This window comes from Aotus nancymaae, unplaced genomic scaffold, assembly GCF_030222135.1.
Source record: "Aotus nancymaae isolate 86718 unplaced genomic scaffold, 86718_ANA_hifiasm-v0.15.2.pri h1tg000036l, whole genome shotgun sequence".
Classification (NCBI taxonomy): Eukaryota; Metazoa; Chordata; class Mammalia; order Primates; family Aotidae; genus Aotus; species Aotus nancymaae.
In genome coordinates, this window is record NW_026988450.1 from 51,736,656 (window position 1) to 51,764,486 (window position 27,831).

The following is a 27,831-nucleotide window of genomic DNA, read 5'->3' on the forward strand; positions in this document are numbered from 1 at the left end:
GGGAAAGGGCCATAGGGAGGATTTTTAAATGCGTACAAGAAAGAAAAATGGATCACTAAGGGGAATGGGTGTTGGGGAGGAAGGTCAAGTTAAATCAACCTGGAAAAGTTAACATCTGAACCAACTACTTTTGATCAATTACCATCTTGGAAATTAAAAAGCACTGATGTTTCAGAGCTTAGAAAATGACACTGTATTTGAGAAATGGCACTCACCAGGGTATGTTCATAAACATAGTTATCAATAACATTTCCAAGGTTTGTTCCTTCATCCAACAGGCCAACGGAGTAGTTTGCATCATCAATAAATCCTTTCATCTCAGCCGTATTCCACAAAGCCGAAAGTCATAAACCAGGAAAAACAAGAGACGGGCCACCAAGCCTATGTCTGGGTCCTTAGAATATGCAACAAACTGTCAAAATAGAAGTTATATTAAAGTCTGTATTATATCAATAGACATAATGTATAAAAGTGTTCTAAGTGCCTAATTTAGTGAGAAATGTATGCAATCGTTTAACAAATTCAGAAACACCTGATTATTATCCTTTAACACCCATTTAAAAAAGCAAACACATTAATGTTTTATACGTTTATCCAAAAAGGTCAATATAATTTGAAGGAGTAAGTCACATATATACACAATATAATACAAGCCTATATTATCACCTTATTTACAGAGCTGCAGACCCAATCTGTATTATATTATTTTGTACTCCTATAACACATAATTTTACCCATTTTAAAAGGAAAGAAAGCTAGTGAAATATCTGCAGCCAAGAAATCAAAATACCAGTCTAAAATTTTAATATACTGTCAGCCACGTTAACAGCACTGCCAGTTAATTGCAGAAATTCCTGGATGGGCATGGTGGCCCACACCTGCAACCCCAGCACTTTGGGAGGCCCAGGCTGGATGGCTTGAGCCCAGGAGTTTAAGACCAGCCTGGACAATGCAGCAAGACCCTGTCTCTCCTAAAAAAGTTCCCAAGTAGGTGAAAGCAATAAAAACGGGTGAAGGACAACAACAACAACAAAAATTTAAAAAAAAATGGATGAGGGTGGAGGATGGCTTTAGGGAACAATCTGAATCTTTGATATACAGACTGCCTAGGCCTTACCTCAAGCTAAAATAGTACTAGCTACATCAAGTTAGCAATGTTATGAGGTTAGTTGCTTTGGTGAAATCACTGGACTAGGAGTCAGAAGACCTGGTCCTGGCTGCATAATTTCCTAGTATCTACAGCAATTTCTCTAAACCTCAGTTAACTATCTTAATTATTTCTTCAACAGGTTGTTGTGAAAAAAAAAAAAAAAAAAAAAACATAAAGCATATGAATTAAAAACATCTGTTTATGTGCTGGCTAGATAGAATAGAGCTAAAATTAAGTTGTCAGTTATCAGAAATGCAAAAACAACCTAATTAGAAACTAGGCTTATAAGCTAGGTATCAGTACATCCTAAGCCAGTTACTAAGAAATCTGATTTTAAAAAAAGCTTTAAGCTAAATCCCAACCCTCCAATGATATCAATAAAATAAACCTGCCCACTCCCACAGAGCACTCATTCCCCTGGGGCAGCACATACTGACATATAGGTTTATCTTCTTTGTTGAACTTCACTGGTCCTTAGGTTACTTTAGGAAATAACTTTGACATAAATGAGATAAAACAAGTCCACCAGACAGAATACTACTCACTATCTGGTACTAACTTCTGATTGTCACATTAATAATGGGCATAGTCCAGCTGTCTTGGCAGCCTATTTTAAAACCTGCACAGCCTTTCCTGTGTCCTTGATTCCTCCTACCACCCCCTTTCACCTTCTCCAATGCCCCAAGCTAGAGTTCACCCTTGGTTGATGGCCACTGTCCTGAAAGTATACTCCATTTTGACGGTTCTTAAAAGTGTTAGCATTTTGGCTGCAACAAAAACAGTCCTTAATAAGCTGTATCAGTCAAATTTCATGAAATACAAATGCTCAGTTTTAACTTTTAAAATACTGACAGCTTCATTTTCAATAAGCCAACTGCGTTCAGTTCAACTCATGAGATCTCTTTCATGCTATAGCACGGACTGAAAAGTTGAGGATGTTTTTATCAAGTTAATTGAGGCCTATCTGAATAGATCTAGTATTTATGCAGTGAAGTCAAATCACAGTCTGCACATCCTCAAAAGGTTGCTGTAACAGGACTGCTGTAAATCTGTGCCCAGAAAATAGACATTTTAGGCTGAGAATATATGGGTATTTTAAGCGATTCAAAACACCAATTTTTGGGGGATAGTCAGCTGGGCACTAAGAACAATAAAAAAAATAAAGGTCACTCATTTAAATAGATAATATAAGAAAGTAAGGTAGAAACTTCCTGTTAGGTTCAGCATCACTAACCTTTTTGGCATAGCAGCCAGTTTTCATTTATTCTACTATGAATAGATTTTAAAAAATACACCATCAAGACTTTTGGCCTAAATAAAATATTTTGAAATGGAAAAAAAAATAAGCAAACTGTGTCTTTTAAGCAAATGAGGTAAAACGAAACGATTTTTTTTTTCTTGACACTATAATGAAATGTTTTTTGAGAGCTTGCTGTTATGTCTTTTTGCTTCAAGTCGCAGTTCCAAGAATTAATTGATGAAGTTCAGTGAGGACTTAACTGTATCTCAGTTCCTAAGTCTAATATATATGTAGTATTCGGTATTCACTTGAAAACCTTTGGTTATTGATTATAGACCATCACAGGCAACTGCTGCCAAATACAGAAGGTCTAGCTTTCAAAGTCAGGGTATAAGATAAGCCTCCATTTCCTAGCCACAGTATTCTTAGGAAGAGCAATTTTCCTGTAACATTCAGGATCCTGAGTACTTATAAAAACATCAGGCCCACTGGATCAAGTCTTACTTGCTGACTACCTACATTCTTCAGAGCTTCTTCCATAGTAGTATGATGATATGGATAAATTTTTTTCTCAAATATTTTCAAACCATGTAATTTCATAGGTTCAACTCTTACTGCCTGCTAAGCAAGCTTAAATCTAATAGTAAACCTATTTATAGCAGTCTCCCAGCTGTTCTAAGTATTTCATTTATTCAATGTTAATTATCTTAACACTTAACACCACAATGACAGTATTATCCCCATTTATATACTGAGGAATGGAATAATTAAGTAGGTTAGCTCTAGAGACACTAATGATCAAGCCACATTTAAAACAAGATGAAAACTCTGCTTCCCCAAACCCCATCCCTGTTAAAACATAGGACTCCTTTTTTGGAAATCCAACACAGTTTTCAGTCTCTTTAAAAGAACTTTATCATCTCCACATAATCAACCCATTTCAGACACATGAATACTCACTCATACTTGTTGAAAAATGCTAAGTTTATTCACACTGGTATAAAAACATTATCATGCCTACTCATAGCCTTTCTTCATATGATGTCCCTTTTGCAGCAAATCCCCAACTCCACCCCAGGCAACCACTGACCAGCTTCTTGTCACCATAAAGTAGACTTTTTTTTAAATAAAAGCTAAATAATTGTAAACATCAACTGAAGGCTAAACCAAATCAGCTAACATATATAGTGGCATTATCAATATAAACATAGTGAAAAACATGACCTCCTCTAAAGGAGAGATACAATGCTTGTGGACTTGGTTATTCATCTTTGAAATGGAACTCTCACTTCAGAAGTAACAGCAGAATTGTTAACCAAGTCCCAGCTGAGTGACAAAATCATTCTGTTGGAAAAATGAAATAAAATTGATTTGCTATACTGGCAGTACTTGACAAAATGGATTAAGGATCACCTGAATCCACAAATGCAGTATATTAACGTTTGTTTTCTTTCATCATACAGAAAACTACAATAAAATAGCTGACTGAACCCAATACTTTGGAAGCTGAGGCGGGAGGATTTTATGAGGCCAGAAGTTTGAGATCAGTCTGAGCAACACAGACTCTATCTCTAAAAGAAAAAACAATAAAAACCAATACCGATAAAGCTCTAAGGGAGGTTTATTTTCTTTGATGTTCTCTTGAAGGCTTTGAGATTACTGTAAATTCCTAGGCCAGAGTAGGTACTCTGAAACAAATGGACAAAAGAATTCACAACAAAGAGTGGGGAGTTCTTAAACTTAGGGGTGTTGGTAATGAAATCCCCGGAAGTGTACTGAAAAAGTAGGTCTATTTTTCCTTTTTTTTTTTAGAAAAGGTGTTACTCTGTCACCCAGACTGGAGTGCAGTGGCATGATCACAGCCCACTGAAGTCTCAACCTGCTCAGGTGATCCTCCCACCACAGCCTTCAGTCCTACCTCAGCTCAGTCAGTCCCTGTAGCTGGGACTACTGTCACATGCCACCACGTACAACTAGTTTTTTATTTTCCTTGATATGCAAGCAATCCAGATGTACGGTCGTGTGTTGCATAACAATGTTGACAAGGACAGATCAAATGTATGAAAGTGGTCCTATAATACCATATTTTTACTGTGACTTTCCTATGTTAAGATATACACAAATACCACTGTGTTACTACTGTCTACAGTATTCAGTACAGTAACTCACTATACAGGATGGTACCCTAGGAGCAGTAAGCTACACCATACAGCCTGGGTGTGTTGTAGGCTGTACTATCTAGGTTTCTGTACATACATTATGATGCTCAAACAACTACAATGTCACTTAACGGCACATTTCTCAGAATGTATCTGTCATTAAGTTACAGATGCCTGTGAATGCAAAGCTCAACTATCAGCTACTGTTAAAGACTAGAAGGCCTGCAGGACTGGCCGTTCCAAAGAACCAATGAAAAAGGAAAAAAAAAAAAGACCAAAAGGCCAAGAAAAAGCCAATTCCCTCAAAAGAATCTGTAAAACACAAATACCTTCAACAACAGGTGTTTTTTTTCCTCTTTGTGGACAATAGGGTCTCACTGCATTGGCCAGGCTAGTCTCTAATTCTTGGGCTCAAGTTATCCTCCTGCCTCTGCCTCTCTAAGTGCTGATATTACCAGTATGAGCCACTATGCCTGGTTAAATTTTCTAATATATCTTGAGGCAACAAACTCTTTGTCCCAATAAAATGCCACTTGGAAGGCCAACATTTCCAAAAATTGAAAATGTAGGCGGGTGAGGTAGGCTGCTCAAGTCTTTCCTATATGTTGTGCCCCAATCTCACTGAAAGAATCCTAAAAAAGCAGCTCAAATCATACCTCTGGGATCACTGTTTGTAGTTTTCTTAATATATTAGCAAAAATAGTTTACAGTTCCACTGTTACAAAAAGAAAGGTTTATGTTCTGACATTTATGCCTTACTGAAAGCACTAAGTGAAGAAATATTTTGCTAAAATGTTTCAGGAGGTATTAAAGTTAATTGGTGACAATGTTAAACCAAGAGTCATAGACACAGCATGTTCTAGGATGCAAGCATGAAAATAAGTGTGCATGTGTCAGGGGTGAGCAGTTTATACCTTACACCAGATTCACTAAGTTAATCTACCTCAATCTTAAACACCACGGGGGGCAGGACACCGTGGCTTATGCCTGTAATCCTAGCACTTTGAGAGGCTGAGGCGGGAGAATCACGAGGCCAAGAGATCAGGACCCATCCTGGCCAATATGATGAAACCTCGTCTCTACTAAAAATACAAAAATTAGCTGGGCGTGGTGGAGCACGCCGGTAGTCCCAGCTATTCCAGAGGCTGAGGCAGGGGAATCACTTGAACCCGGGAGGCGGAGGTTACAGTGAGCCAACATGGTGCTACTGCACTCCAGTCTGGACAACAGAGCGAGATCTGTCTCAAAAAACAAAACAAAACACCACAGGGACTCTTTCCAGGACATCTCCATACTCTCCACTAAGAATGCAGACTCAAACCAAGGTGATATACCAAACATTCTCCCTAAAATTCTGGATGAAAATAATTCCCAGAAGAAACTGTACCACTTCTGGTTTACATATCAGAAACAGGACTATTTACTGGCTCCAACATATTTTGGTGTTATTGGACCTTGAATTAGTTAAACTTGAAAAAAAAAAAAAACTTCTCCATGTAAATCTTAGTTTCTCTTCATTAGAACCGAACAGCAAATCTTTTTTCCTTTTTTTTTTGAGACGGAACCTCACTCCATCACCCAGGCTGGAGTGCAGTGGTATGCTATCAGCTCACTGCAACCTCTGCCTCTTGGGTTCATGCGATTCCCCTGCCTCAGCCTCCCAAGTAGTTGGGACTACAGGTGCCCGCCACCAGGCCCATCTTTTTCTTTTTTTTATTTTTAGTATAGACGGGGTTTCACTATGTTGGCCAGGCTGGTCTCAAACTCCTCACCTCATGATTTGCCCGCCTTGGCCTCCCAAAGTGCTGGGATTACAGGCGTGAGCCACCGTGCCTGGCCAGCAAATCTGTTTTTAATAAAAGCTCTGATGTCTAGTAATATCAATAGACACTAGAAAGTATTCTCTACTCACAAGCACTTTTAAGCTATTTTCAACCACCTTGTTAACACACGGTTGAGAAAGCTCAGGTTACTTTACACTAATACAGTAGCTATAACCACAATACTACTTTTATTAATAATTTCCTCTTAGACTCATAACTGAGAAGAAAAAATATGTAACATTCCTTATTCACACCTTCATATTGGTGTTTTTTGTTAATACATTTTCCATGAAGAGCTGCCAAAAGAAACAAAAGGCTCCAAAGAACCACACACTGCTCCCTGGAGCCTTTCATGAGGCCGCTGAGTCCTCATGTTCATTGAGAGGGTAGCTCCAAGAGTAGTGGCTGCAGCAGCTGGGCACTTGCCTTGTTACACACCTGCTACAAAGGCTTCTACAGTTGATTGTACTTCAGAAGAAACTGATACATCTTTCAAATAATCACAAGATAATTCTGGCAGCAACAGCCCACTTGACACCAAGCTGGATGAATATGAGTCTTGGATTTCTGAAGTGAAGACCTCCCTGGAAGTAGAACAGGGAGAGCTGAAAGGTTGAGAATACTGTTTCAGAGATACCTAAGCAGGAAACCCAACCTTAATACATCAATTATTTTTCTAAAAGGATTTTTACTCATTAAAAATGAGAAAAGATATTCTGAAATTTACACTATTACTGTTACTCTGAAGATGCCTAAGCACATTTCTACTTTTATTTTTACATAGGCATTTGATGATTTGGCACTCAGTTCACAGCTTTAAAAATACACAATGTTGCTTAAGTCCCCTCTGCGTTCTACCTACAACAGAAAATAATGTTACTTACCGCACAGAATACCTTTAAAAGTAATTGACTAGAAGAGCACTAGAAGCTTCTAAACAATGACTCTGGTACTATAGATGTGAAGCCTCGAGTAGGTCTGAATCACTACGAAAGAGTGAAGCTACATACTGAAACTGGAAGAAAAACCCTATAAATTGGGTGATCATAAGATCAAACTTCTGCTACCCTGGACCCCAATATAAGTGACAGACAGTAACAACAGCCTACATCGAGTACTCAGAATAATCAAGGACAAGGCTTGCTTCAATAAGAAAGCCAGCAATCACGATGCATACTCCTAAAATTATTTTTCAGGTGATAAGGTTGCAAAAAACTAAGTAACCCTACAGGAAGAAAACTAAAGGTGACTGCTAAGTAATTGTTTTAAAGGAGAAGAACAAGAATGAATAGAAAATATGTAAGGGGGTGAAAAATCCTAAAGGGAACAAGCCTAACAGGCTAAGTCTGATAGTGCTTGTGTAAAGACTGCCCAACGCACTGCCTCACTATAAATACTAAAATGTAGCTTAATGAGAAAACGAAATACACAATTCTCACAGCGTTATTACTTTTGCATATGGAATTAACACAATTAGACTCCCTTAAAAATGTTGTCTTGACTATTAAATGTGTAGACTTGTTTATTTCTGCAGAAAATTTGTGTGTACTGAAGTATGTGTTTACCTGCACACAAGTGAAATATTTACATCCCTTTTGGCAATTTAATAACATTAAAGATGACTATTACAATACAACATGAAGTACATAATCATATTAATTTCAAGTTTTCTAGTTTTCCTGGTTTCAATCAAGCATAGGGAATAATCCTTTAAAGAGACGCACTATTTTGGCTACCTTAGGGCAGAGCTCATTGCCTGCTTATCCCCTACCTACCCAAGGAAAACAAAGTAATACATGTGCAATACAGTAATTGCAAAGAAGACCAAGTTAAGTAGGTTATTAAGAAATAAGATGCAGCCAGGTGCAGTGGCTCACACCTGAAATCCCAGCACTTTGGGAGGCCGAAGTGGGTGGATCACCTGAGGTCAGGAGTTTGAGACCAGCCTATCTAACATGGTGAAACTCCATTTCTACTAAAAATACACAAAATTAGCTGGGCATGGTGGTGTGTGCGTGTAATCCCAGCTACTCGGATGGCTGCAGCAGGAGAATTGCTTGAACCCGGGAGGCAGAGGTTACAGCGAGCCGAGATCACACCATTGTAGTCCAGCTTGGGCAACAAGAGTGAAACTCCATCTCAAAAAAAATAAAATAAGATGCAATACCTCAGAGGCCCCTGTACATCTCTCCCAGGTGGTGATGGGTACATATCCCTTAAAATTTGTTCAGACCGTCTCTAATCATCATTCCTTTGTTACTTAATTTTTAAATTCTCTATGTGACCCTAAAACAGTGTTGGGCAGTGTGGTACTTTATATTCCATTGAGTGGCAGTTTAAGTAGCATATAGTCTAGAACACATACCTGGGACTGGAACTGCTAGGCTGTTAATGCCAAACAGTTTTCAAGTCTTCTGCTCATTTTCTTGTTTTTGACTTTTATTTATCTATAGGAGCTCTTTATGAATTTAGGATAGCAAACCTCTCATTAGGAAGATTATTTTGGGGGTGGGATTGTTATTTTGTCATAGTTTCCATGTTGAACACACCAGAGTAATGCCATCCTACCTTTGGTCATGCCAAATATAGCATATTCACGAGGAACCTGAGCCAAGAAGATACCATACTTGTTTAGGACCTCTTTGCAAACTGGGCATCAAGGGATCCTTTCAATAAAGATCAAGAAGTAGATAAAAAGTAATCTGGGCCGGGTGCAGTGGCTCAGGCCTGTAATCCCAGCACTTTGGGAGGCCGAGGTGGGCGGATCACGAGGTCAAGAGATCGAGACCATCCTGGCCAACATGGTGAAACCCCGTCTCTACTAAAAATACAAAAATTAGCTGGGCGTGGTGGCGCACGCCTGTAGTCCTAGCTACTAGGAGGCTGAGGCAAGAGAATTGCTTGAACCCGGGAAGTGGAGGTTGTAGCGAGCCGAGATCACATCACTGCACTCCAGCCTGGCACCAGGCAACGGAGCGAGACTCTGTCTCAAAAAAAAAAAGAAAAAAAAAGTAATCTAAGTCCGCTGGGCCCGCTGTCTCATGCCTGTAATCCCAGCACTTTAGGAGGACGAGGTGGGTGGATTTTCTCAGGTTGGGAGATTGAGACCAGCCTGACCAACATGGAGAAACACCATCTCTACTAAAAATACAAAATTAGGGCCGGGCGCGGTGGCTCACGCCTATAATCCCAGCACTTTGGAAGGCTGAGGCGGGTGGATCACGAGGCTAAGAGATCGAGACCATCCTGGTCAACATGGTGAAACCCCGTCTCTACTAAAAATACAAAAATTAGCTGTGCATGGTGGCGCATGCCTGTAGTCCCAGCTACTCAGGAGGCTAAGGCAGGAGAATTGCTTGAACCCAGGAGGCGGAGGTTGTGGTGAGCCGAGATAGCGCCATTGCACTCCAGCCTGGGTAACGAGCGAAACTCCCGTCTCAAAAAATGAAAAAAAATACAAAATTAGCTGGGCATGGTGGCATGTGCTACTTGGGAGGCTGAGGCAGGAGAATCACTTGAACCTGGGAGGCAGAGGTTGCAGTGAGCCGAGATTGAGCCATTGCACTCCAGCCTGGGCAACAACAGCAAAACTCCGTCTCAAAAAAAAAAAAACAACAACAACAGCAAAACTCCGTCTCAAAAAAAAAGTATTTGAAGTCAACATAAAGCTCATACACTGCCAGGCACGGTGGCTCAGGCCTGTAATCCCAGCACTTTGGGAGGCCAAGGAGGGCAGATCACCTGAGGTCAAGAGACCAGCCTGACCAACATGGCAAAACTCTGTCTCTACTAAAAATACAAAATTAGTCAGGCATGGTTGCCGGTGCCTATAATCCCAACTGTTTGGGAGGCTGAAGAAGGGAGAATTGCTTGAACCTGGGAGGCGGAGGTTGCAGTGCGCCAAGATGGCACCACTGTACTCCAGCCTGGGCAACAGAGTGAGACTTCATCTCAAAACAAATAATGGGTGGGTGGGGGGGCTAAAATTAATTTTGGTCTACATGAGCAGAGTCACTATAAGGAGCTGTATCCTAAGAACATGCTAAGCAACTAAAGAATTCAACTAGAATATAAAACCAAAAAGCCGTTACAATTAAGTTTTTATAAGACATATCTAAAGAGAAAGAACAAAGCATGTGTGACTTATACAGTTCTTATGTATGTTTTAAGACTATTATAGCTAATGCTACTCTATTATCCTAGAGCAGTGTTGTCCAACAGAACTCCCTGTGATGCTTAAATAACCACTAACCACATATAGCTCCCAAACATTTTGAAATGTGGAGCTCATACAGCAGAGGAACTGATTCTTAATTTTATTTAGTTTTAATTTAGTAAATGTGAATAGCCACTTGTCTAATGGCTACTGTTCTTAACAGAGCAGTTTTAGAGGTTATTGTTATGTTCAAACTACTAAGATCAAGTCCACAAACATCACAAATTAAAAAGTATTTGGGCTGGGTGTGGTGGCTCACACCTGCAATCCCAGCACTTTGGGAGGCCCCGGTGGGTGGATTATGAGGTCAGGAGTCGAGACCAGCCTGGCCAATGTCGTGAAACCCTGTCTCTACTAAAAATACAAAAATTAGCCGGGTGTGGTGGCATTTGCCTGTAGTCCCAGCTACTCGGGAGGCTGAGGCAGAAGAATTGCTTGAACCTAGGATGCAGAGTGAGCCGAGATTATGCCACTGCACTCCAGCCTGGGTGACAGAGCGAGACTCTGTCTCAAAAATAAAAATAAAAATAAAATAACGTAAAATAAAATAGATGTTTGTCCCTAAAATGATTTTGCTTAAGCTAACAAATATCAATTCACAAGTTGACAAAGACAGTATGTAACAAACTCCTTATCAAGTCCTGAACAGAGACTTGAAATATGTGCTTACATAAAATAAGGCAAAAATTTAAAGTTTAAAAGGTTTGTCTTGGCTCTTGCTGCAAGTAAGTTAAAGGCACTTTAAACCTCATGATGGCTGGGTATGGCCTGGGCAGGTTGAACTTGACTATCCTAATCCCTTAACCCAGTACACGATACTGTATTTTTCACTCATGCAAAATGTAAAGAACAGTGGATTAGCGAAAAGGATAGCTAAATACCTGCTTTAGTTAACATGTGACAAACTGCTTGATTTGAGTGGACATGGATGACCCTGGAATAAAGGAAGGACAAAATATCTGTGCTCCCTGGGCCTTACCAGTACCTAACCCCCTCACCTGGAAGAGCCTCCTTAGGCTTATCTGAACAATGGCCAGTCTAGAACAGTAGCCTACCATATACTAGATTTTACAGTTTACAAGCCTTTCTTATATGCAATATCTCATTTATTCTAATGTAAATTAAATGCCCCAAAAGAGATTGGTTTACCTGGGTTGGGGTAGGGGTGGGGGAGGACTACCAGACTAGGTGAAGACTGTAATGGAACACACAGATTGGTAGTCACTATTAATTTTCTCAGCTCAAGTAACCTTTATAAATGCAAAAGCCATTTATCCCCTTTAAACACTGGTCTACGGTTGGGTGCAGTGGCTCAGGCCTGTAATCTCAGCACTTTGGGAGGTGGAGGAAGGTGGATCACCTGAGATCAGGAGTTCAAGACAAGTCTGACCAACATGATGAAACACCTCTCTACTAAAATAGGATATTAGCCAAGGGTGGTGGCACATGCCTGCAATCCCAGCTATCTGGGAGGCTGATGCAGGAAATCACTTGAACCCGGGAGGCGGAGGTTGCAGTGAGCCGAAATCACGCCATTGCATCCAGCCTGGGCAACAAGAATGAATCTCCGTCTCAAATAAGGGGCGAAAAAAAACTGGTCTACATTTCTTTCCAATCGTTTTGGCCTTCCTAGAAAAAAATGCTAAATTTGCTTAAAGCAAGAAATACCATGTCTCTAAAACCTTGTTTATCCACTAATATGCTATCATTCACATTGTGCTTTTACAGAATATTTTTCTGCTACTTTACCCAAGCATTGACATGCCACTGACTACTACTTTATGCATGCCAAGGGGATATACAGACTATTTCAACGACAGTGGTTTTACTCATCTTTTTGGTCAAACACAATCTACACCATTAATGAATGTTCTGTTAATATGCTTGTATCACAGTATCTTTAAAGTACCAAATATCTGTGAGGAATTAAATCTGGGACAAGGGGAGGAGAAAAGAAAAACGTTAAGTACCATACATCAAAACTAAAATTTTCTCCTTTCTCTGTAGTCAGAGTCGACAACCTCCCTTTTCTTTGAGACGGAGTCAGTCTTGCTGTCTCCTGGGCTGCAGTGCAGTGGCACCATCTTGGCTCACTGCAACCTCCACTTCCTGGGTTTAAGCGATTCTCCTGCCTCAGCCTCCCTAGTAGCTGGGATTACAGGCATGCACCACCACACCCAGCAAATTTTTATATTTGCAAAAGACGGGGTTTTGCCATGTTGGTCTTAAACTCCTGACCTCAGGTGATATGCCCTCCTGGGCCTCCCAAAGCGTTGGGTTACAGTCACAAGCCACCACACCTGGCAACAACCTCTCTTCTACTGACAATTAACAGTGAAACATGAGGAGGAGTACTATCTTTCCAGCCCAGCACAGTGGCTCACGCCTGTAATCTCAGCATTTTGGGAGGTTGAGGCAAGTGGATTACCTGAGGTCTGGATTTCGAGACCAGTCTGGCCAACATGGTGAAACCCTGTCTCTACAAAAATACAAAAATTAGTAGTCGGGCATGATGGCGGGTGCCTGTAATCCCAGCTACTCAGGAGGCTGAGGCAGGAGAATCACCTGAACCAGGGAGGCAGAAGCTACAGTGAGCTGAGATTGTGCCATTGCACTCCAGCCTGGGAGACAGAAGGAGACTCCATCTGAAAAAGTAAAATTAAAAAAATCTTTCCTAGTTAAAATCATCCTAATTAGGTAGGACAGGTCCTACTAGGGAATATATAAATACTAAAGACTAGAAGACAAAAAGAGAATATTTAAAATGCTGATGTTCTTCTAAAGTTCCCACATATACATATAGATTCAACTAATGACAAGGCAAAAATAAATTTTTTTAAGCAAACTTGTAAGGAATACATTAAGCAAATCAATAAACTGAATCCCTTCCCTTTTCCATATTGCACAACATTAAAGGTTATCTGATAATGGTTAATTCAATCTGATCTCATCACTGGATCCACTATTAGAAGCAAACTTAGCTTTTCAAGTTTTAAAATATCTTCCGTTAGGCTAATTCATTAATTTTTTTTTTTTTTTTTGAGACAGAGTTTCACTCTGGTTACCCAGGCTGGAGTGCAATGGCACTATCTCGGCTCACTGCAACCTCCGCCTCCTGGGTTCAAGCAATTCTCCTGCCTCAGCCTCCTGAGTAGCTGGGATTACAGGCACGCGCCACCATGCCTAGCTAATTTTTTGTATTTTTAGTAGAGACAGGGTTTCACCATGTTGACCAGGATGGTCTCGATCTCTTAGCCTCGTGATCTACCCGCCTCGGCCTCCCAAAGTGCTGGGATTACAAGTGTGAGCCACCGCGCCCGGCCCTAATTCATTAATTATAATTGAAGGTATATCCAAAACAAATAGAAAACTAGCCTACTAGAAAACCTTTACTCCAGCATCAAGTCCTAGGGGATTTCTTAAAGGCATGCAAAAACTTCTTTATTAGGGGCCCATTACATTTATCTTTGATATTGACCTCAAAATATTCTGTTAAGATATTTTTGCAGTGTTCACACACTAAATCATACACATATTCTAAGTTATGAAAGAAAATGATTATGTAAGCAACTTCCAAGTTTCCAGATACTTAATGGTATGAACTATCTCAAATTTCAGCTGGTTGCTTTAAAATCTAACCCTGTTCTGAATGCTTGATTTAGCAGAAATACCAAAGAAAAATAATAATTTAAAAAAAAAACACACAAAAAAAACCCTAACCCGGAAGTCAATTCTGAATCTCAGACCACCTGGACGGAAATCCTAGTGGACCAGTTAAAGTAGAGTTCACATAGCTACACTCTTTGCAATGCTATGGGCCAAATAATTCCCATGAAGGCCGTTTTTACTCCTTTTAATGCTTTCCAAATAATACTGTTGATCTACAGAAAACTAACCCCACGATTTCAGTGTCCAATAGAGCAAACTGTTATTAATATGTAAAGATAAACACATTTCTGGAATGTGGAATTTTCTTTTGTCAATTTTACTAATTCTAGTCAAGAAAGCTTTGGGACCAGGTATCTTTTTGAATTCAGAGTTCTTTAGATTTTTGAACAATAATGTAGTACACATACTTTACATATGTTATATAATACTCTTCAGGAGAATGAGTCAGCACCCTGCAACTACAATATTTCTGCAGCAAAATTTAGGAATATTAACACTAAATGGGATAAGTAAAGACAAAAATAGCCTCAAATCAGCACATATTCAGGTCAAGTTCTCCCCCTCCCCCAAATCAGTTCAGGTCACATCAAGGAAGTTACAAAAAAAATTTCTTGTTAGGACTTTTTGGATTTCACAATTTTATGAAAAAGGTATTGTGGACCTGTAGCTTTATAGCAAAGCATCAAATAACAGACATGCAAAATTAGAAAACTAAATGTGAATATTTAAACAAGTTACATTTGTTTGACATAATATACATTGTACCTGGGCATAACAAAGTTAAAAGCCAGTCACTCTGGCTGCCAGAAACTGCAGAATAATCTTTAGCTTCCACCTGCTCCCATTCCCTCCTACCCAAAAGGAGGGAGACACTACAGGCTTTTTGAATTCTATGTTACTAATCTAAAGACTATTTTTCCCTGATTTTGCACTCATTCAGCTCACTGACAACAGTCTCAAAGTTTCTAAGAGGAAACACCAGTAGAAATATTAAACATAATGCAAGGTAAGTTTTCTTTAAAGCAAGAAACTTGAACAGAAGGATTATCCTCTAATTATGGTCTTCCCAACAAAAATGAAGCTTGTTCTTAAATTACTGCCTTAGAATCTATTTGTAACCATGATGGTAACATAACTGTAATAGATCCTACCACCCAAAAAGGTTTTAAATCTCCAAGCCAACTTGGGACAAAAACATCAGGTATGCTGCAAATAGAAAAAATGGACTAACAAAAATTAGGCAACCGACTTAGTATTGAAATGGCAATGACCCTGCTTCTCTTTAATATGCACACAAGCCACCTGGATACAGATTTCTGATTCAGGTATGGGTGAGGCTGAGATTCTGTATTTCTGTTCTAGGTGAGGATGCTAATGCAATTCATCTGAAGACTATACAGCATAACTAAACATAGTAATGCACTCAAAAAAGAAGCTATGCCAGTACAACATTATGTTATAGCTGGGATTCAAAACACTCATATTTGCTCAAATTTACACAGGTAGAAGAAAGCCAGTATGGGAAACCTTCTCGTCAGCATTCTACATCAAAGTCTTCAAGAAATCTTACTATTTAAACTGTGCTTCCTTCTCTTTAGCCTTAAAAATCTGAGTCTAAAATTCTAACTTGCATTACCATCAAATGTTTAATATACTCTAATTAGAGCAAATATTTTTATCCAATAGGAATCTGTTTAACAAGATCAGATTAGGAACACTAAAACTGATACCCTCAGCTTTCTTGAAAACTTCAAATGCTATTATTCCCTCCAAGTTTCTAATCAAACTCAAAAACACTTAAATTTTAATACCAAAATCCAAATTTCCATTAGTCAACATACTACAGAATTTTTTAATGAACCCACACAAATCTAGCAGCTCAAATTCAGTTTACTGTGGAATTACATTTTGCGCAGGGGCTTAATTCTAAAGTCAAATCCACACGTAGAAAACCACGTACAGTCAAAAACCATCCTTGAAAATCTGTTTGGAAGGTGGCATGTTGGGAGACATACATATATCATTTTTCAGTAAGTCCACAAAAAAAAATTCATTTTTCCTACCAGCTGAGTATTAAAAATCATTTCACTATTAAGTGGTTGAATGATGTGATAAACTACAACTTAAATCCCCAAACCCCTCTTCAACTTGTATTTTCTAAATTATGCATTCAAGATAATGTTTTAAATGATCCAGTCATTGGTAAATAATACACACAACTAAATCAGTCAAGTCTGTAACTGGGAACTGTCATTTCTCTATTTTAGAAATTTAAAAGTCACTGCACTTTAAGAGGTAAATACAATTTCAAATTCTGAAAAATATTAACCAATGCAGCACTCTTCCTTCAATTTTTAAGACCCCTTCACCCCCAACAAAAGTGCAAATACTTACATGGACAAGTTGGGAGATGGAACCCCCCTATCATCAGCTAGGTTCCCAAGGTGGCTCAGCGTTGAAGTCGAACTGCTCTCTATACAGCACTTCTCCTAGGCCCTCCGGGTAGTTGTATACTTGGTCAGAAAGTTCGCCCTAAATGAAGGAAATAGAAGTAGCAGAAGACAGTTTTATGTTAAAAAAACATTTAGGCTAACTTAACAATGTTTCATTAAAGTCGCATTACACAAATGATGTTTTCAAAGAGTTTACCAAAGTACCAAGTACTTTATATAGTAAACATTTCCAAGCTGCTGTACTATAACATTCACAGAAGCTGACGTCATGGCCATCTTTCCAAATTGTTTTATCTGCTTACTCATGAATTTCCAGCCTTCATTTTTGAAAATTGAAAAAAAAAAAAAAAAAACTTCATTTTTGCTTTCATTTGTCCTATGAAACTCCACATTTTTAAGTGGACCAGAATTTAAAAATTCCAAGTACCCTCACCAACATGCAAGTCTTTATATGAACAATGTACTAGCATGACCTAATAGTTTGGAACCACCCAGGACACTCTTACTCCTCAAATACTTCTTTGCTTTTTATACTTTAAGTGTACAATTCCACCACAATACCAAAAGAAGACTTTATAACTTAGCTAATCCATTATATACGTATCTAACTTTTGAAAAAAATAACTTGATAACTACCTTATAATAGTAAGCAAGTATTCTCTTATGGTTTATCTCCTCATACCTAACTTACTTAGACATAACTCGTTTTATTATCACCAGCAGCAAATAAATGTGGTAAGTGCACAACACACTATGCAACATGCTAGATGAGCTTTAGACATTGTTACCACTCATCACCTCTACTAAGTTAAAATGATATACCTATGTTTCTATTTAAAATTCAATGGTTACTGTTTTAAAGTAATATAATCTCACAGTATTTCCTAGAAAGGGGTGGTAAGAAGGAAGCCAGAAAACCAGAAACTATAAGAGTTGTAGGGATTTCAAAAGCATTGTAGGCATACCTAATGTGTATCTCACCAGGATCAAGACATTCCTGGTGGAGGTAAAATGTTCCATTCTGTCTAGAAGGAGAAACTGATCACATGCTCAATGAATGACACTTATGGGTGATGAGGAAAGAACTCCTACAAACATGCAATGATAATAATCCTACATTAGATTCCAAATAATGTACTACTCCATAACATTCTGATTCTTTCAATACCAACATAATTTTTAAAATAAATAAAAAGTTGAGTCATGCTGGGAATAGATCATTCTCAATTATCCTAAAGAATAGGATAAGATACCCTGGGTCAGGCATTACTCATCTTTTCCTCAATACATAGATCCACAGCTATTTTGCTTCTTAATGCAACCCAAGAGCAATGATGTGAAACATTAAGGACATTAAACTTCAGACATTCCAGAATGCTCCTCAGTGAGAACCCTCCAACATTTCCATTTAACAGAGACACTAGCAGGGAATGAAGGCTCTAGAATTTGAAAGGCATTATTTGAATAGAAAAAATAAGGCTGGGTACGGTGGCTCCAAGCCAGCAGATCAATTCAGGCCAGGTGTTTAAGACCAGTCTGGCCAACACGGTGAAATCCGTCTTCTACTAAAAGTACAAAAATTAGCTGGGCATGGTGGAGCACACCTGTGATCTCAGCTACTTGGGAGGCTGAGGCATAAAAAGTGCTTGAACCCAGGAGGCAGAGGTTGCAATGAGCAGAGATTGTGCCACTATACTCCAGCCCAGGCAACAGAGAGAGACAAAAGAAAAAGGAAAAGAGAGAGAGAGAGATAAAGAGAGAGAGGAAAGGAGGGAGGGAAAGAAAGGGAAGGAAAAGAAAGAAAGGAGCCAGGTGTGTCAGGATGTACATATCTATAATTTCAGCTACTGAGGAGGCTAAGGTAGGAGGACTGCTTGAGCCCATGAATTTAAATCCAGCCTGGGCAACACAACAAGACCCTGTATATTGAAAAAGCACATAGGATAAGCACTTCTTATAAGCAGTTACCTACAGGATAATCAAACACTTTTTTTTTTTTGAGGCAGTCTCGCTCTATCAACAGGCTGGAGTGCAGTGGTGGGATCTCAGCTCACTGTAACCTCTGCTTCCCAGGTTCAAGCGATTCTCCTGCCTCAGTCTCACAAGTAGCTCGGACTATAGGTGCACGCCACTATGCCCAGCTAATTTTTGCATTTTTAGTAGAGACGGGGCTTCATCACATTGGTCAAGATGGTCTTTATCTCTTGACCTTGTGATCTGCCCACTGGGGCCTCCCTAAGTGCTGGGATTACAGGCACACCCCACAGATAAACACTTCTTGTAAGCACTTACATACAGGATAAATAGAATGTTTGTCTGGACAGTCAAGATAATAAAGCATGGCGGTGCAGTGGCTTACGCCTATAATCCCAGCACTTTGGGAGGCCCAGGCAGGCGGATCACTAGGTCAGGAGATGGAGACCATCCTGGCTAATACGGTGAAACCCCATCTGTACTAAAAATACAAAAAATCAGCCAGGCATGGTGGCATGTACCTGTAGTCCCACCTATTCAGGAGACTGAGAAAGGAGACTTGAACCTGGGAGGTGGAGGTTGCAGTGAGCCAAGACTGCACCACTGGACTCCAGCCTGGGCAACAGAGAAAGATTCTGTCTCAAAAAAAAAAAAAAAAAAAAAAAAGATAAAAAAGCAAGAATGAGTTGTTAAATATAGAAAAAGCAGTATGGAAAAAGATAAATTATTTTCATTTAGAATGGTGTATGTAAGCCCTGCAAATTCTCAAACAATACCTTAGAGAATAGCTAGCACACAGCTCAGTTGGTCAGTAACATACAAGAAGTATTTTACGCCAAGTATTTGTTTTTTATTTTCTTAAAAATTAGAGACGGTGTCTCACCACATTGCTCAAGCTGGTCTCTAATTCCTGAGCTCAAGTGATCTACCCACATCAGCCTCCCAAAAAGCTAGGATTACAGGTGCAAGCCACCGTGCTCAACTACAAATAACTTCGTATTCCAAACTTAGTATCTCAAAATTATCGGTATGTCTCTGAAAACACAACGCCTTCAACAGTGATTTTTAAAATTGTTCTGTGGTATTCTTTATAAAAACCCCAAACCCCAGTCTAATCATGAGAAAAACATTGGGTTAACCCTAGTTTAGGGGAGGGGAGTATGCTACCAGATACCTGGCAGCACTTTTCTAGACTGTGATGGTAATGAAAAACAAGGGAAGACTGAGAAACTGTCACAGACCAAAGAAAACTGGGGAAGACATGGCAACTAAATACAATGTGGTAACTCGGATTCTGGAACAGAAAAGACACTAAAAACTGGCAAGTCTGGAATGTAGTTAATAGTGCCAACGTCCGTTCCTTTTTTTTTTTTTTGAGACAGAGTCTCGCTCTGTTGCCCAGGCTGGAGTGCAATGACCCAATCTCTGTTCACTGCAACCTCCGCCTCCCAGGTTCAAGCAATTCTCCTGCCTCAGCCTCGGAGTAGCTGGGATTACAGGTGCCCACCAGCATGCCCAGATAAGTTTTTGTATTTTTAGTAGGGATGGGGTTTCATCATATTGGCCAGACTGACTGGTCTTGAACTGGTGACCTGGGATCTGCCTGCCAGGGCCTCCCAAAGTGCTGGGATTACAGGTGTGAGCCACCTCAGCCAGCCTAGTTTCTTAGTTTTAACAAATGTACTGTAATAATATAAAATGTTACTAATAAAATAACTGGGTGGAAAGTATACAGAAACTGTATCTTTGCGACTGCTGTGCAACTAAAATATACCAAAATAAAGTTTATTTAAAAAAAAAAAAAGCATGGGATAGTCACCTAATGGACTCAGCAACACAAATAATCTACTGATAAAGGCAACAGGAATATTAAAAACGTGCTGAGTTAGAGGGCTTTTACACCACAGAATGCATACTGTATGAGTCCATTTATATAGAAATTCTAGAACAAGCGAAAAGAGTCTTTTTTTTTTTTTTTTAAATCAAGATCGTGGTTGGTTCTGTGGTAAGTAGAATACGATCTGAAAAAACAAAACTTTCAAGGGTGTTGGCGATGTTCTACATCTTGGTAAGAGATTTAGGTTACACAGCTGTATTTTTGTCAAAGCTTATCAAATTGCATACTTAAGACTGTGGATTCATACTGATGTGAACTTTACCCTCTAAGATTTAAAAAATAAATAAGCAGTACTGAGCCCTATTTAACATGCACATACTAAAGTTGGAGGGGTGAAGTGTTCTGGTGTCTCCAACTTACTTTGAAATGCATCAACAAATAAGGCAAAATGTTAACTGCAGAAACTAGGTGGAGGTATCATTCTTACCTTCTGTTTGGAAATGTAAGTAATGAAACCTTGGGGGAGAAAGGCACTGACTACTTGACTTCACTTATCACCACCGATAATCATTTTCTTTTGGAGTCTATCTTTCCTACTTAAACTCCTTGGGCTTTCTCTTCATGATCAGCATATGCACGCTCTCATATATGTAAAAGAAATTAATGAATTATGAGGGCCTTTCTAGACAATCAAGAGCCATACTTCTGCCAACCCTTGCTGTGTTTGATGTGCTTTGATGTATTTCTACGACAACCTTTGCTGAGCACACAGCAATTCTCCCTCCTTGGAGTCCTTAAGATTACCACCCAGTCTGGGAAATCACGATAGAAACACGACGGGACACAGAACGAATATAACCAAGATGCCACCACAAAATCCAATTAAATGTGCTGAAACATCTTGGGACAGTAAACTGTGTTCCCGACTGTTTTGGGTTTCTGAATCAGCAACTTAGTCTATGAAACACACGTTCAGGATAGATACAGTGTTAAGGGTTAGGACACGTCACCACCAATAACTGTTGGCAATCAAGACAGTACTTGATAAGCCACTCTATCAATCTCCTTCTTTCAGCCCAGGAATCGTGGCGCGGACGGAAAAACGAAGCCATGGTGACTAATCCTCAGGCCCCAGGAGGTGACTGGGGTGAGTGAAGGCGACTTGACCCAATCAGGAACACCGCAGGGGCGGAGCAGCAGCCCGAGGCTTCCAGAAGGGGCCAAAGGCCTCTCGCTCGCTACCTGACACCGGGGCTTCCCCGCCGCCAGGCCCCAAGTGGCGTCAACTTTCCTCCACCAGAGGGGGACCGCGCTCCCCACACCCCCCAGGAAATACGACTTCCTCTGCAGCTGTCACCAGAGGCCGGCGCGGGGCCCGCCCCGCTCCATTCATAACCAGGACCCCAGCCGTTGCAGCCCACGGCGCAGCCCGCCCGCCAGCCGGGCTCCGAGAAACGAAGGCGGCGGCGGCGCAGCGCGCAGTAGGGACTGCGGGACCCCGGCCCCTAAGGGCTGCGGCCGGGCCCCCTCCCCGGAAACAGCAATGCACCACGGGAGAGGGGTGGGGGCCGCACGCCGCCAGGAAGGGACGACGACCCCCGGCGGCGAGACCCCCGTGCGCGGCCCCACTCGTACACGCCCCCTCGCCCCAACCGCTGTGGCTCTGGGTCGGCCGAGCGTCCGGAGGCCGCCCGAAGGTCCCGAGGCTCGGCCCGCCGCCGCCGCCGCCGGGGGCACCGACAGCCGCCACACATGCCGCCGCCGCCATGTTCGAGGCGGCCGGCCGCGGGGCACTGCGGGGACGCCTGTGGGCGGCGGGGCCCAGACGGAGCCCCCCGAGGTCGACCCCGCGTCCCAGACCCTCCCGCACCCCTTGGCTCGGTACTCACGTGAGATAACGGCCCAAAGAGTCGGGTAAAGCGTCTTCTCTTTTTTGGCGGAATTTTTAAAGAGGGATGTGGTTACCTTGAGCAGAAATACCCAAGGCGGCCTGGGCCATAGGCTGCGGGAACGACGTGGGGGTAAAAGCGCGGCACCGACACCAGCTGTGCAGCAGTGGCGGCGGCGGCCAAAAGAGAGAAATAGAACAGCGCAAGCAAAAGAAGAAAGGCGCGGGCTGGGTGGGGAGAGGATTCGGACTCGTCACACCGCCGAACAGCAGAGAGAGAAAGGATGAGAAGAGGCAGAAAAGGCGACGACAGGAGGAAAAAAAAGGTAAACCTGGGGCCGCGACGGGAGCCTGAGAATGTGAGAAGGCGGTGCCGCCGACGCCAGTATTTACATCAGGGGGCGTGGCCTGGTGACATCACAGCCTGCCCGACAGCCGCGCGAGCGGGGCGGAGCCCGGTTGTCGCCCGGAGAGAAGGGAGGGGGCGGAAGAGGAAGGAGGACTGAGCCCGGGAGAGAAAGGGGAGGGGGCGGCGCGCGACCAGGTCATGCAGGTGTAGACTGGCCGGCCGCTTCTCGCCCTCCCGCCACCCGCAGCTCCCGGGTAGGCGGAGGGCGGCCGCGCGGGTGTGGGCCGGGAGATGGAGGCGGCTGGGCCAGAGCGCGCCATCAGCCCGACCTCCCCCCACCCCCGCGCCCGCCTCTCAGGCGCCTACGCTCACGCCGCGGGGCCTAGAGCATGGTGAGCGGAGTCGGGCTCCACGCTGGCGGCGTTTGAGATCTGTCCTGGGCCTGAGGTGGCGCGACCACTCTGCGGCCTACAGTGGTCGTGGGGGAAGCCTGTGGGCGCATCCGAGCCTTCCCGTCGAGCTCCCTTGGCTTTGTAAGGCCTGTAATCCACCGTGGGGACAGCCCTCCCAGACTGAGGCGCCAGCACTCGGGGATGCGGTGCTCCTTTAGGGAAGCGAGTTTCTCGTGGCCAGAAAGGACCTGCCCAGTGTTCCAGTGTTAAAAGGGGTTGTGAAAATGTCCTCAGTGCTCATACGTTGCAATGTGGTGCAGTGGAAATTTTTTAAAGGAATGGGGCTTTTGTTTCATTTTTAAAAAGGGTTGGTGCAGTCAGTCCCAAACAGGACCAGAGTTGGCGAGGGGATTACTGATGTTACAAGCGCGCATTATTTCAATCCCTTAGGTGTCATTTTTGCGATCGTTTTAATTTTTCTACTCCACAACAGACATTTTTACCAGGGGGTCGAAGATGATCTACATAGTTTTTAATTTATTTCCATCGTTTTTAGATGGCTTAGCACTAGTGATCGTGATCAGAGACCTCGAGTTCTCTCGTGCTGCGCTTTGCAACCCACATAGCACAAATGGAATTTGAATTGGCACATTCCTCCAAAGTTAAGGTCTTTGATATTAGGACCCTTTTTTCTCCCCCTTCATTCTTCAACCCTCTGTGTACTTTGAGCAGCACTGTGGTTGATTAATAAATCATCATATATGAAAAGAAGAAAGCGGCCTTCCTAAGTGGAAAGGCAGGGTATCTTCCAAGACTGAACTGTAGTCTCTCAGATGAGAGAGTATTCGGTAGAAATCAGGAGCTGGGGACGCATTCCTGATTTTGTTTTTCCTTATTTTGCTCAGCTATATCTTGGCTCTATCTTTCATTTCTTGAAAGTTTTGTTCTATTCAGGGCCGGGCTCGGTGGCTCACGCCTGTAATTCCAGCAATTTGGGAAGCCGAGGTGGGTGGATCACGAGGTCAGAAGATCGAGACCATCCTGCCCAACATGGTGAAACCCCGTCTCTACTAAAAATACAAAAAAAATCAGCTGAGCGTGGTGGCGCACGCCTGTAGTTCCAGCTATGCCTGTAGTTCCAGCTACGCCTGTAGTTCCAGCTACTCCAGAGACTGAGGCAGGAGAATTGCTTGAACCCAGGAGGCGGAGATTACAGTAAGCCGAGATCCTGCCACTGCACTACAGCCTGGGCAACAATTCGAGACTCCATCTCAAAAAAAAAAAAAAAAAAGTTCTCTTCTATTCAGAACATTTAAAAGCACAGCAATTTCACTAGACCCTCTCTGGTGGAAGAGGGAAAATAGCAATGAATACAACATTTGAAACCTTGCTTACAATCTAGCAGGGGAAATAAGACAGCGATACAAAATAACTAAATTGTTGACAGATACAAATAAAATGTTGCAAAGACCTAGTCGAAGGAAGAGATGATTGCGGCTAAGTGAGAGAAAGGCTGCTGGGGAAAGGTACAGCGTGATTTTGAGAAAAGCCATTCCAAAGGTGTTTCCTGTTTGACTAAACTCGCCTGTTAGGTGATTTTGAGAGCAGATGTTCCAGTGTTCCAGGCAAGGGAAACAGATGAGAGAAAGCACAAAGTGGGTGGGTTTAGAGAATTGTGAGCAACCTTTCTGGTTCCAGCATAGGGGCATGGCTGCAAATGAGATTGAAAAGGTAGATTAGGGGACATCAAGATGACATTGGAGAGGGGAGGGGAGGGAGGGAGGGAGAAAAAAAAAAAGATGACATTGGAACTTGGACTTTATTCTGGAACCATATAAAGTCCAAGTTTATAGATGTACCGTATAAACAGGAACATAATATACTCAAAGAGATGGGTTTTGGTTTTTTTGTTTGTTTGTATGTCTTGTTTTTTGTTTTTGATTTTTTGAGAATGGAGTCTCACTCTGTCAACCAGGCTGGAGTGCAGTGACGTGATCTCGGCTCACTGCAACCTCTGCTGCCCTGGTTCAAGCGATTCTCCTGCCTCAGCCTCCTGAGTAGCTGGGATTACAGGCACCTGCCACCACGCCTAATTTTTGTAGTTTTAGTAGAGATGGGGTTTCACCTTCTTGGCCAGGCTGGTCTTGAACTCCTGACCTCGTGATCCATGCATCTCGGCCTCCCAAAGAGCTGGGATTACAGGCGTGAGCCACTGTGCCCAGCCAAAGATACGTTTTTTTAAAAGATTACTCTGGCACCAGTGGATGGGATTGAAAAGAGGCAGAAAGTTTAGAAGTGAAGGAAACTCTTACAGCAGTTTTGTGGGGGTTTTTTGGTTTGTCTTTTTTTAGTACTAAGGGGACCGGGCATAGTGGCATACTTGGTGGCCTAGTGATGGCATGGTGGCCTAGAACTTTTGGAGGTTGAGGCGGATGGATCACTTGAGGCCAGTAGTTCGACAGCCTGCCCAACGTAGCGAAACCTGCCTGCCTGACATAGCAAAATCCTGTCTTTGCTAAGACTACAAAAATTGGCCAGGTGCGGTGGCTCACGCCTGTAATCCTAGCACTTTGGGAGGCTGAGGTGGGTGGATCACCTGAGGTCAGGAGTTCAAGACCAGCCTGGCCAACATGGTGAAACCTCATCTTTATTTCTATCTTAAATAAAAAAAAGAAAAAAAAAGCTGCAAAAATTAGCCAGGCATGCTAGTGCATGCATGTAGTCCCAGCTACTTGAGAGGTGGTGGCAAGGGAATTGCTTAAACCCAGGAGGCAGAGGTTGCAGTGAGCTGCGATCATACCACTGCACTCCAGCTTGGGCAACAGAGCTGGACTCTGTCTCAAATAATAATAATTATTATCAATAATAAAACTACTAAGGGGATTCAGAATGGATGGGAGGGAAAAGGCACAGAGAGAGTAGAGGTTAACGACTTTCAAAGATGAGAAGGTGTCAAATGATTTGGCGATAGTAAGCTTATCAACAGGTAGAATTCTGGAGCTGTAAACAGAGATAGAAATACAAGGACTCAGTTTGGAGGGAATAAGATGAGCTTGGGGTTTTTTGCTTTTTGTGTGTGTGTGAGACAGCATGTCACTCTGTTGCTCAGGCTGAAGTGAGGAGGCACAATCTCGGCTCATTGCAACCTCCAGCTCCTGGGCCCAAGTGATCGTCCCACCTCAGCCTCTCAAGTAGCTGGAACTACTGGTGCAGCACCATGCCTGACTAATTGTTTTGTATTTTTCGTGAAGATAGGTCTTGCCATGTTGCCCAGATTGGTTTTAAACTTCTGGACTCAAGTATTCCACCCACTTTGGCTTTGGAAAATGCTGGGGTTATAGACATGAGCCACCACACCAGTCCTAAGGCTGCTCTGATACAGAGTTTGAGCTGTTGAAGAAATATTCAGGATTGGCTGAGTGTGGTGGCTTGCACCTGTAATCCCAGCACTTTGGGAGGCCAAGATGAGTGGATCATGAGGTCAAGAGATTGAGACCATCCTGGCCAACATGGTAAAACCCTGTCTCGGACCGGGCGCAGTGGCTCACACCTGTAATCCCAGCACTTTGGGAGGCCGAGGCGGGTGGATCACGAGGTCAAGAGATCGAGACCATCCTGGTCAACATGGTGAAACCCTATCTCTACTAAAAATACAAAAAATTAGCTGGGCACGGTGGTGCGTGCCTGTAATCCCAGCTACTCAGGAGGCTGAGGCAGGAGAATTGCCTGAACCCAGGAGGCGGAGGTTGCGGTGAGCCGAGATCTCGCCATTGCACTCCAGCCTGGGTAACAAGAGCGAAACTCCGTCTCAAAAAAAAAAAAAAAAAAAAAAAAGTATCTCTACTACAAATACAAAAATTAGCCGAGCATGATGGCACATGCCTGTAGTCCCAGCTACCCGGGAGACTGAGGCAGGAGAATCACTTGAACCCGGTAGGAGGAGATTGCAGTGAGCTGAGATCACGCCACTGCACTCCAGCCTGGCAACAGAGCGAGACTCTATCTCAAAAAAAAAAAGAAAAAGAAAAAGAAAGAAATATCCAGGTAAAAATGGTCCAGAGGCCTTAAAAATGGGGAGATCTGGGACCTTTTGGGTATAAATTTGGGAGCCTTTCCTACAGACATAATCATTAAGGAATTGTTGAGGTATACAAGAAAAGGGTCAAAGCATAGGATCTAGAGAATGCCAGAGGAAAAGACAGCAGCAGAGAAGACCAAGAGGCCAAAGAAAATCATGATAGTGCAATCCTGTGCTATTCAAGGAAGAGGATGCTTATTCCAAAATGGAGTGAGTGATCAGCGTTGTCATATCCTCAAACAGGTTGGAAAAGGGATTCTGATTTTGGCAAATGGCAAATCATTGGTAAACTCTAATCTCATATTAAGAAGTTTGGGTTTATCAATGCTATGGGAACTATATGCCATAGGAACCTAACTCTTATTTAAATCAATTAGTCTCTGGCAAAATTGATTTTGTTATACAGTACATGGTTTGACTTAAGTTACAGTTTCCAAGAACTATGGATGACATCAAGTGAAGATTTACCATATTAAGTATGACTATATATAGTAGATTATGGCATTGTAGTATTATATAGTATATTATTGCAGTCTAAACAGTTAGGAGTATATTGTGTTTTAGTTCTCTGCCAGCCCACAGAATTATTCGGACAAACCAATA

The 27,831-nt window shown here is 42.0% G+C and overlaps 1 protein-coding gene across 8 annotated transcripts in view; it reads right to left on the reverse strand.

The window, feature by feature from the left end:
* Window positions 1-22,808, reverse strand: part of AZIN1 (antizyme inhibitor 1) — a 39,395-nt gene extending 16,587 nt beyond the window's left edge. For 3 of the 8 annotated variants that reach the window (XM_064384469.1, XM_012455876.2, XM_064384472.1), the window contains exons 1-4: window positions 22,411-22,808; window positions 16,652-16,789; window positions 6,811-6,956; window positions 216-412 (exon numbers count right to left, since the gene is read on the reverse strand). In XM_064384469.1, coding sequence (XP_064240539.1) covers window positions 216-317 — 102 coding nt within the window. In that variant the 5' untranslated portion in view covers window positions 318-412; window positions 6,811-6,956; window positions 16,652-16,789; window positions 22,411-22,808. Of the gene's footprint in view, window positions 1-215; window positions 413-6,798; window positions 6,957-16,651; window positions 16,790-22,410 lie in introns of all 8 variants that reach the window. The other 5 variants (XM_064384470.1, XM_064384468.1, XM_012455878.2 and 2 more) reach the window with 3 other exon arrangements.
* Window positions 22,809-27,831: the final 5,023 nt, after the last annotated feature.